The sequence below is a fragment of the Elephas maximus genome, chromosome 16 (genome assembly GCF_024166365.1).
Source record: "Elephas maximus indicus isolate mEleMax1 chromosome 16, mEleMax1 primary haplotype, whole genome shotgun sequence".
NCBI classification, from domain to species: Eukaryota; Metazoa; Chordata; class Mammalia; order Proboscidea; family Elephantidae; genus Elephas; species Elephas maximus.
The window spans coordinates 51,273,329-51,284,361 of NC_064834.1; the positions used below are offsets into that span (position 1 = coordinate 51,273,329).

General features: G+C 45.8%; 1 protein-coding gene across 1 annotated transcript; it reads right to left on the reverse strand.

Annotated features, from left to right (window-relative positions):
- Positions 1 to 717: 717 nt before the first annotated feature.
- Positions 718 to 10,398, reverse strand: SLC25A28 (solute carrier family 25 member 28). The gene is made up of 4 exons (XM_049855691.1): positions 10,108 to 10,398; positions 4,423 to 4,651; positions 3,233 to 3,289; positions 718 to 1,709 (listed from the first exon to the last, which is right to left on the reverse strand). Exons 1-4 carry the CDS (start codon positions 10,396 to 10,398, stop codon positions 1,192 to 1,194), a joined length of 1,095 nt encoding a protein of 364 aa, XP_049711648.1. The 3' UTR covers positions 718 to 1,191.
- Between the last annotated feature and the right edge of the window lie 635 nt (positions 10,399 to 11,033).

The following is an 11,033-nucleotide window of genomic DNA, read 5'->3' on the forward strand; positions in this document are numbered from 1 at the left end:
AGGAAGGCAAAATTAGATTCACTTCTGGAGTCAAAAGATCTGGGTTGGGCAAAGTTTATTAATGGCAATGGGGAGGCAGGTGGGAGGGAGGGGAAAAGAGGGACTCACGGCTTAGGGGACACTGAGTTTCTGTTAAGGGTGATGGGAAAATTTGGAAATGAATAATGGTCACGGTTGAACATGATAAATGTAACTAATTTCACTGAATTATACATGTGAAGAATGTTGAAAAGGCAAATAATTTGTTACAATAAAAAAAAAAGATCTGGGTTGGGGTCCCAGTTCTGCCATTTACTGAGATCTTAGGCAAGTCATAGCCTCAGTGCTTCCTTGCTTGTAAAATAGACACCTGCACTGCCTACTTCACAGGTTTTGTGAGAACCAAGCGAGACCATGTTTATTACTTTGCAAATCCTTAAAATCAAATAGAAGGCATTTTATTATTATTTACCACATATTCCTCAGGACTTGCAGCTTCACTGAGTTATTAGTTTTGCAACTACATTAGAAAACAAAGTTCCTCCGTGGAAACTGCTGCCTGCAGGCAGAGCTGGGAATTAACAGCAGAAAGAGCTTCTGACATCTTGTTCTGTGCCACTGCCGTAGGGAAGACGCAACAGTGGGGATCAAGGGCACCTGCTTAGCTAAGATCTGTCCAAGGCCTATTGTTCCTGCCATCAGGGAGATTCCTTGGAGCCTACAACTTAAACAAGGGGAACAGTGCCCCCAAAGCCTTAAATCATCATCAAAATCAGCCAAAACAAAAACTACAAGCACTCAATAAACTTTCCCCCTTTGGGTCCCTTGATTAAAGCAGAATCAAGGACAGCTGACAGCATTTTACTTCCCCTTTGGCAAGACACATCCAACGAGACCATTTAATTTAAACGCTTTTTATTAGGAACCAGGAGAATGAGCTGCTTATCCCTCTATAACAGTCTACAGCAGGTCACCAGGCCCAGATCGAGAGAGGCTGTCAAAGGTGCTGCAGTGTGTTTTGCTGCACTTGCTTAGGGCCTGGAAGGAAAGGTGGTGGCAATGGAGGTTGGCAGGAACTGGTGTGAGCCAAAACACCAACAGCCTGGGGAGAGCCCTCTACCTTTCTTCCAACTCCACTCAAGGCAGGAGAATGTGCTAGAGTGGCAGGGCACAGCAGTGTTGTCTCAACCCCTGGCTTTATTCAGTGCTACTTCACTTGCCTGCCCTCCACTCTTCTTGCCGTTTAGTGATTAGGTATTTGAAGAACTCATACACAGACCAAGCGATGGCTGTGGAGGGGATCTGGTAAATTACTCTAGCCTGCACCCCTCGGAAGTAGGCAGTCACTCCACCTACTTGATATACCGTCCTGAAGGCACTAGCCATGCCTGTGATGTGTCCTGTAATGTTTGAGTTCAAAGCCAGGGACTCCTGGGTATTGAGCAGTGTCTTGCAAACGTCCAGTGGGGTTGTGGCAGCAGCAGCTACAGCTCCTGCACAGGCTCCGGAGAGGACATGGGAGCTGGGGTTGTACCGTCTCTGGGGGTTAAAGTGCTCCTGCAGGAATTCGTAGGTCATGAAGTGGATGGCTTGGAAGGGAACGTTCATGGTCAGCTGGGTGGTGTAGCTGCGGTAAAAGGCTCCAGCCCCTTCGTTCTGCCACACTGCCCGTACACAGTCTGTCACCCGGTGGTATGGTGAATTGTACATCTGCATTCTCTGCTTGACCACTGGAGGTGCCATCAACCAGGGGTAAGGAAACAGCGATAGCAACCAATCGGTAAGACAGTATCCAGATTCAGTCCCAAGCCAGCAGATCAGCCAGTGGAATGGAGAGAGAAAAAAGAAATATGAGTGAGCTGCCAGTCAACCTGGTGAGTTAAGGTTTCCCTTTTTTGAAGGGCAGGGTAAATAGAAGGTTGGTAAAGAGCTAAAAAGAAAAAAGGACCTGCTTCTAGAAGGATTTCTTGAAAACTAGCTAATTAACACAGAAAAATATCTATTGTTTAGATTCCAGAGTATTCCCTGAAATAAGTACCTATTATTATTTTATACTTTCATGCCTCCCAAGACAAGAAACGTCTCAGTGGCAGTCAACATTAATAAGCATACAACTCTAACAATCCTAATTCTTGGGTACTAAAAAACCAAACCAAACCCAGTGCCGTCGAGTCGATTCCGACTCACGGCGACCCTATAGGACAGAGTAGAACTGCCCCATAGAGTTTCCAAGGAGCGCCTGGTGGATTCGAACTGCCGACCCTTATGGTTAGCAGCCGTAGCACGTAACTGCTACGCCACCAGGGTTTCCTCTTGGGTAGCAAGAATACCTAACTCTTAACGATGGATACTCTCCCAGAGGAGAGAAACGAGAAGTGCTACCACAGAGAAAATAAGCTTCTTAGTCAAAAAGAATTTGGCTTTAGTTTCCAAACATCTCCCATGCCCTCAAGACGATAACATGGCCTGAGTTTAGCTCTGGCCCTTTTCACCCCATGGCCTTGTCTATTAGGTAAAGAAGTGGAGTATAAGCAACATGGCGACTATGCTATGCTCCCCATATTTGTGGGTTTTTTTGGGTACCTCATTCTCTAGACCTTCCAACCGGAAAACCAAGATCCAGGCAGAAATGCAGGGACAGAGCTCTAAAATTAATTTTCTCCTTTATTTCTATTCAACTATATTCATTCCAGTAAAAAAAGGCAATGATCTAAAACCTCAAAATCCATCCTCACTTCTTTGAAGAAAAATGAAATAACCCTGCCGAACTTTCAGAAGAGATCAAATCCACTATAAAGGGGACTTCCAAGAAGGCCCAGGAACACCTAAGAGAGTAATATCTTTCTCCAAGGAAACCTCAAAGATGAAAAAAAAAAAAAGTCCACCACCATTGAGTCGATTCTAATTCATAGCAATCCCACACAACACAGCAGAACTGCCCCACAGGGCTTCCAAGGAGTGGTTGGTGGATTTGAACTGCTGACCTTTTGGTTAGCAGCAAAGCTCTTAACCACTGAAGCACCAGAGGTCCAAAGATGAATTAAATCCCAATGAATATGCTTCCTATACAAGGGACTCCTCCAAAGGACCCATGACACGGAGGGTCCGCCCTCTAGTGGTAAAACAAAGTAACATGGGCAGGATTTCCCACCAGAACTGATGGGGTTCTCCTCAGCTTTCTTATGCAAACCAGAAGGAAAAGCCCAGACACAAATGCAGCTGCCTACAGAGGGAAACGTTGAGTAATCATTACCTTCCGCTGGATTCATGGCTGCATCGTGAAGTAACGTTGCCACACACCCAGCTGCACCTGCAAATGAGAAAACAACTGCCACATGTGAGGCCAGGAGAGGGTGACTGATGCACCGAGGCCCCCCGGAGTGAATGGGCATAGCTGTGCTAAAGCACAGCAGAGAGGGAATGTCAACAGCCAGTCCAACATGGAAATCCACTGGTCCTAAACTCCTGTTCCAAGAAATGAAGATATTTGTTCCCACCAACCGAGTAAGGTCACCAGTGTACATTCCATATCTATGAAAGGAAGGTCAGGAAGAGTCAAAGAAAACAGCCCAGATTTTATCAATAAAGATAGTACTGAGAACAAATGCAGTTCATGCCCCAGAGAGGAAGCAGGCAGACAGCTGCCAAGGGACACCAGCACGTCAACCACCCCCAGTGTGGGCGTGTTAATGTAAAGGAGAACATGAGGGTTAGGGGGTCAGATCTCTACTAAAGACTCTCACCTTCCCTATACTGCCCAACCTCTCTCCAAATCCTAACATCTGTCCGTCTAGACCTTTCCTTTAGTTCCCGAACTACTCTATCCCTCACTTTTTCCACACTCAATTTGGTTTCCAGACAATCCTGAAAGCGCTAGGCTGCTATCCCTTCCCTTACTTCCACACAACCTTGAACCCTCTGGCTTCTCCGTATAGAAGTCCTTTGTCCCCACCCTCATTCACTTGTTGAGGCCTTCTCATGTCCTCAGTGACACAAACTGCCTCTGGTTCAGTTGGGATCCTGAAAAGGTGAGGTGAAGAACTGGGGCTCCATGATTGTCTTCCTTGGGCAGCTGGATCACCTCAGATCCTGCCCTGAGGAGGACCACCCAGCTATCAAGGGATATACAACGATGGTTGTTCAGCACGTGTCTCCATATTACCAGGGCATTAGAAGTTGATGCCGAGGAGAAGATGAGACCAAAGAGACGAGCTGGTAGGTAAGGGAGGATACTGTAACCCTTTGTTCCGATGCCCCGAAAGAGGGGTGGGGTTGAAGCAGCCCATTGCCTGAGAACATCGGGTTTGGAGGTCCCTCCCCTAAAATGTGGCCTACCCCAGCCCAAAGCTTCAGATCCAAACCATGCTGAGACTGGAAAGCATTGACAGCAGCAAAAACCCAGAGTTGGGAAAGTAGGGGAACCAGCACAGGAAGGCTCAATACCATTGGCAATATGGCTATTGCCCCCAGGGTGGATTACATCACTCAATGTCTTTTTTAACTTTTCGTAGCAGGCAAAATAGAGGGCGTGGGCAGGCCCTGCGCCTGTTGCTGTGACATTCAGCCCCCGCATGGGCCTCCACAGGCCCTCCGTTCTTATAATCCTCCAGAGGGCCTCCAACACATTGCGATAGCGAGCGGCTGGGTCAGGCTGTAGGCTCTGCATCCGGGTCTGAAATTACAGCAAGAAGAGCAATGTCAGTGATGCTAATTTCTTGCCCAACCTCAACACTTAGGATTTGGGCACTGGGCAGACCTCAGACCTTGTACATGGAACCATACAGGAGTGGTACTTGGCATACAATTTTAGTTCTTTCCAAATCTATATCCAATCTTTCCAAACCTTGGACCTTTCTTTTTCTAGTTATCTAGTGACCCTAAGGGTAGAACACCGCTACTCCCCTGAGAACAGCACCATTTAGTAGGTATCCCTGAACTCCAAAATGATTCAACCCCAGCAGCAAACATCAAGCATGTGTTTCAGAAGTTGCTTTTGTCCTTTAATAAACTCAGGCTAGGAGTTCTTTACAAATGGACTCCAAATTCAAAATATATACTGATTGTCTACAGCACACTTTGTGCTTTATTTCTGAAGACCGATCCTGGACTGTCTTCCTGACCACATAGTACACTGACTAATGAGATGATGGGTCATCCTTTGATACTTTCTCAGACCATGTGGCATTGGCAGCTGGGTCTGCAAGTTAGAATCTTGGCAGAAGTAGCACTCCTAATAGATGCTGCTTTAGTATACTGGGAAAGACAATTTCCCCTGAAACTATGAAGCTGGGAGTGTCTAGCTGGAAACCAACCTAGTCTCTAAAACTGAAGAGACTTCCAGATTTCTAACCTTAGCTGACCAAATTAAAAAACTGCCATCAGCAAATACAATCAGTCTCGATACACATAATCTTCGGGATCTGGAAGATTCAATGATTTGAACAAAAGTGCATGGTAGATACACTGTATGAAGTTTCTAGACAAAGCCTGTTGAAAATTTGGGAAATTGAAGACCTCTGTCTATTGATCCATTTCAAGGTTAAAGTAGCACAGAGACAAACGGTTAATATAAAATCAAAGTCCAGTGGCTCGCGGAGTAGGCGCTCAAAATTTGTTTGCTGAAGGCATGAATCTTTTGTTACACAGCTGTGTCCCATCAGTTTAGAGAGGAAACAAGTAGAGCCATTAGGGAGCCAATATTTGATGCCCAACCACAGCTTAAATTCTTGCTTCATTCCAATCATTGGATTCAGCCTGGATTTTGAAATTTAAGTCTTCCTGGTGGCCAACTGGAATCCAGGAGTAATGCCTTTTCTTAAGAGCATGGGAGAAAAGAAACTAACTAGATTAACAGGTCTTGGTTAGCCACAGGCAGTCCACATTCCTCTGGAGTTTTTTCCTCCTGCTACCAACAAAGAACTAGAAGCTTAGAAGGTAAATTACTGGAAGTTCAATCAGAAAGGCACAAGATCACTTACTACAATTTGACACATTCTTTTCCATTTCTCAAAACAAACAAACAAATCCCATGGATTTCCAATAAAGGGTGTCCTTACTCATCTTTCACATTATCTGGGGGGTATAAAATCCATCAGAGTTGTGCAGAGAGACTACTGGTCTTTGCTGGATATGACTACTAATAGATAAACTGGGCCTGATGGGTTAATTGTGTGCTTTCATAGGTTTCTTTGAAATTTGGGTGAGGGGGGAACATGAGGTTAAGAATGGCTGGCTCAAAAAGCTGTTGTGTGGATTAAAAGACACAGTGCCTGTAAAAGCCATTGATAACTTATAACATGCTATCAATATAAGCCTTTGTATTGTATTAAAATTTGATTCTCAGAGATATTAGTTCCTATCTTAGAATTCACAAACCATGGCAGCACTGTCTGTTTATAAGTCATTTCACAAATACACACATGCAACTAACTGGTCCCTAACCACTAACAAATGAGGTTTAATTATGTACCGTGAAACCTGTGAGAGCTGGAACTCGACGGGACTGCCTTGTTTTCTGGGTCTTGCAAGCTTTCTGCCTTTGACCGGGTGCAGTGTTAACACTTTTCTATTGCTCTCTATTAGCGTTTTCCTTCTGACGGGTTTCCACCTTACACAGGTTCCGGCTTTTGTAGGTTTTACTGTATTTTTTGTTTTCATGTTAAAGTTTCTCTGTCGACAATAGATTACATGATCAGCTATTAATGTGAAGGTCATGTGTTCAGGGACAAGCTCCATTATGAAATTCTGTGCCTTGCTTGGCTCTTGAAATCTGCTTTTAGTAGGCTGTAATGGAGACCTGGGAGTAGACTGGGTTCAAATCATGACTCTGTCACTTAAACTATGTGACCTTGGGCAAGTTACTTAACTGCTCTCTAAGCCTCCTTTCCTTCATCTGTAAAATAATGAAAATGGTGTCCACTTCATGAAGTTGTTTCAAGGATTAAACAAATAAATGTATATAAGGAACTTCAGGTAGTGCTTGGCACACAAGAACAACTTCCATTTATTGAATACTTCTTATTACATGGAAGAGCAAAACCATTGTTTCCATTTCCTAACCTTCGCTGGTATATAGATGACCATTTCCATGTGGAGTCTGGAAAAGACTTACCTCCCTCTGTTCTTTCCCTCTTTCACTTATAACGTAAGTAGATATCTGCTTCCCCATTACAGGGCTAAAAAGCAGCACCCTGGTGACAGGTAGGTACTTAGCCAGATGATTCTGAGAAGAGTTCTGGCTGCTTTGGGTTACAGAGCCTTGTCCCTATAGATAAAGTCTGGAGCTTGCCTCTGAGGCCCAGAAAAGGAAATTGGGATTTATCTGGGCTCACAAACCTCCCATTAACGACCCTGGAAATAGATGACTGAATTTACCAAGGCTATGCTGACTTCCCATGGTCCCTCACAAGGATATTTTAAGTCAACTTGACCCTGATAAGTGCCTGGAGGTGCACAGAATTGCGTGCTCAGAGGCAATGCCAGCTTTCATTTGCGAACACTGCTGTGGATGCCCTTTAGGCTCCAACATGGATACCTGCCTCCAGTCCTGGGGTAGGGCTGGGGTCCTCTTCTTCTCCACCATCCGTTTATGGTAAAAGAGGAAGAATAGCTCCCCGGGACTAGTAAACTGGGAAGCCCTTTCTGAAGGAAGGATTTGAATTTCACTTTCATGTCTATACAACAGTGTTTAACACACTTACTGACACTAAATCCTACCAGTATAACCCAGTTCTTCACTACAGTCAATTAAATCCCACCATTAATGGCAAATGAAAATGATTCTTCTGCAATAAGTTTTTGTGCTTCTGAAGACTCTTGAGCATTTTTCTTCCAGACCAAATAATTATTTCTTTAATGTTGGGAGGGCTCCAAGGCATAACTGTAATGTAGTCTGAGTAATTTTTTAAAAAACAAAAATTCCAAAGCTTATATAAATGAATAAGAACTGTTCTCAGAACTGTTCTAACCTTGGGAGGCTAAAACTGACATATTCTAGCGATGCTTCACTTATTCAAAACATTTCTAGAACTCCTGTTTCAGAAGTGTTCCCTTATAGGCCTCAGGAGGAAATCAGTCTCCTTGCTTTCCAGTCCCACCTTATCTCTGACCCTAAGCACTAGTCCCCATTTTCATCTGCCAATTTATTAACCAGATTTGATTTTGAATGGTCTCAGTTACTAAAAAATCAATTCCATCTTATCACAAGAAAAAGATTTTCCCCCTTTAAAGATACACACCCAAATACTCTAGAGGCATTTCTAACAGAGGAATTTGTAAAAACGCATTCAGCAACATCACTATGTAAAATATATGGAATAAGGATAGGAATAAGACAACCTCCCAAGGTGACTACAGTAAAGACAGCAACACTTAGATTAATAAATTGTAGTAATAGATATGTCAGTCATATTATTACATTGCATTTTTCAAGCCATTAAATATTTTCATCGCTTTCCCTGTTCTGCTTTTCATTTGATACCCATCCTGAAACGTAGCACTTCAAACCCTGAACTGTACTCACAGTCTATGTAGTGAGGTTACTGTGCAGTTAGATCATGTTAGCTTTTGGATAGACAGCATTACGAATTCAGTCATTCAACCTAGAGTCTCTTACATAAAAGTCTGAATCTTTATTTTATTCATTTTCCATTTCAATATTAATAGAGCATTAAGCATCCTCTTACACCTTATCTCTCTGTGGATGTTACTGTTTATTTCTCCCAATTGACTAAACACTTAAAGTTCTAATGTCCATTTCGGTCAAGCACATTTACCTGTTGTCAATGTCCCTTGTTAGAAGTTACCTTACAATAAGCTAGAATACTCCGGCCAACTCAATGTCATCCACAAAGCTTAAAGAGCACTTTCTCCTTTTCCTCACCCACATTATGAATGAAAACAGGAACCAGTACTAGAACCAGGGGGAAAAAGAGACCTACTTTGCATTTCCCAAGGTGATACTCTCCTCCTTTTGAATAGATAACATTTTTCTAGTTTAAGGAGGAAACATGCATCAAAGAGCATTCCAGGATAATTTGACTATTACCCTTAACATGTAAAAAAAGGTGCCAATCTCAGTCATGTTATTTCAACAGTTCCCTCATGTTTACTTCTCATTCAATTTAATTCTCACTTTTAGTGGTTAGTACCTTTCCTGGTACACAAGAATGAGGACTGTAAAGAACACAAACCTGTCCCCCTCTTCGCCCAGATTTTTCAGAAGGACCTGACTTCTGTATCCATTAATCAGCCTGATCAGTTCTGAACGAAATTAGTTTCATACAAATTGTACACTCGAGTTGATCCCATTCCACTGTCTTCGCACTCACTTCTACTTTCCAGTACTCTCCCTTCCCTTCCAGGCAACTTTTCCTTTTCTGTCACCTTTAGGTGGCCAAAGAAATACAGTATCAGTTCTATCTGTCCTGTTTGGGGTCGATGTACTCCCCACAGATACACAGTCCTATTCCCAGCTTAGTTTTCAGGCTCAGGAAATAGGTGGGGTATCATGTTCGCCGAGCAGAGAAACCGAAACCTTTTCCTGAATACGGTCTTTCCCACATCATTTCCAGTCTGGAACTCTGAACTCACGCCCAGTGATTTCCAATCACTCATGCTGTAGGGTTTAATATGGAAATCCCAGATCTAGCTGAGAGAGCCCAGATTCAGGTTCCTGCCTCATCACTTTTAAAGAAAGACACAAGGAGCTAGTAAAAGCACTCGCCCAGAGAACATCTCAGCCATTAAGAGTTTATTCAAGGTCTGATTCAAGCCAGTTGGCTTTACCTTAATCGAGTTGGTAGCACTTACCTGCGTTTCGGGATACCCCATCCCACCCTATTCCTGTTTAGTCCCAGCTGGGATCCAGGGCTTTGGCTGACAGATTTTCGATCCAGGGTCCCGATTCAGATCTCACTGTCGGTTAGAAATGGGTCCTGGTTTCTGACTGGGATCGACTCCCAGCCGGGACCTTGCTTGCATGGTGTATCGGTTCGAATCATGCGGTGATAGCGGGAACCAGGAAGATACCCATGTCAGCAATGGCACTCAGCCGGGATCCTGGCTCCGCACTGGACCCAGGGGTCGGGTCAGCCCCAGGTCGGGTTCGGAGCCCGGTCCAGGTCTCACCTTGACGCAGTCGATAGGGTACATCACGCAATGCTCCAGGATCCCTGCCACGGCGCCCGCCACCATGTGCGTGGTGACAGTGGCTCCAGCAGGCAGCGTCTCGTAGTCCGGGCCGGAGTCTGGATCCTGCCGTACTGGGGGCCTGCAGGCCCCGGCCTCCCCGCTGCCGGCCCCCCGGCCCACGCCCCGCTGCAGCCACCCGTCTAGCAGCGCCGACTCCCCGGGGCTCCGCCCCGGTCCAGCCGCCGGCCCCCCCGCCACACCGCCGGCACCCCGCCCCTCCAACTCCATCCACCCGGGCCAGCCGCGGCGCCCACCCCCGCCGCCGCTGCTGCCGCCGCCCCCCGGCCCCGTCGCGTCTGCCTCAGGCGCGGCCCAGAGAGTCCGGGGCCTCCGGCTCCCGCTTAGCCTCCGCGGCCACGCCCCCAGCCAGCCATTGGTGCAGCCTCTAAGTTAGCCCCACCCCCTTTCCTACGTAGAAAAAATTTGTCCGTGGTATTAGTGAAGTCACCTGTCATTTCTCCCCCCGGAGGCGTTGCTACTTCTTAGATCCCGCCCCTTCCCCTTTGATCCTGCAGGCTTCTTGTTTATTGGCCACTGATTGGCCGATATCTAAGATTAGCCCGCCTCCGACTTTGGGGGGGGCGGGAGAAACTTAAGACTGAACTTTGATAGGCTAAACCGCTCTGGCTACTTTGGCCGCGGCCATTGGCCCGCATCACGTCGGTATCCGATTGGCTACAGGAAGAGAGAGAGCCGCCTGGGAGCGAAAGAGGCCGGGTTTGGGCAGCTTATTGGCGCCTGTGGAGTTGCGGGAGCTGCGGGCCGGATAGCGTGTGGGGCGATGTCAGGTCTTCAAGGTCAAACCGCCGACTGACGCTGTTAGATCCGCGCTCGAGCGCACGCCGCGAATCCCGAGACGGCCG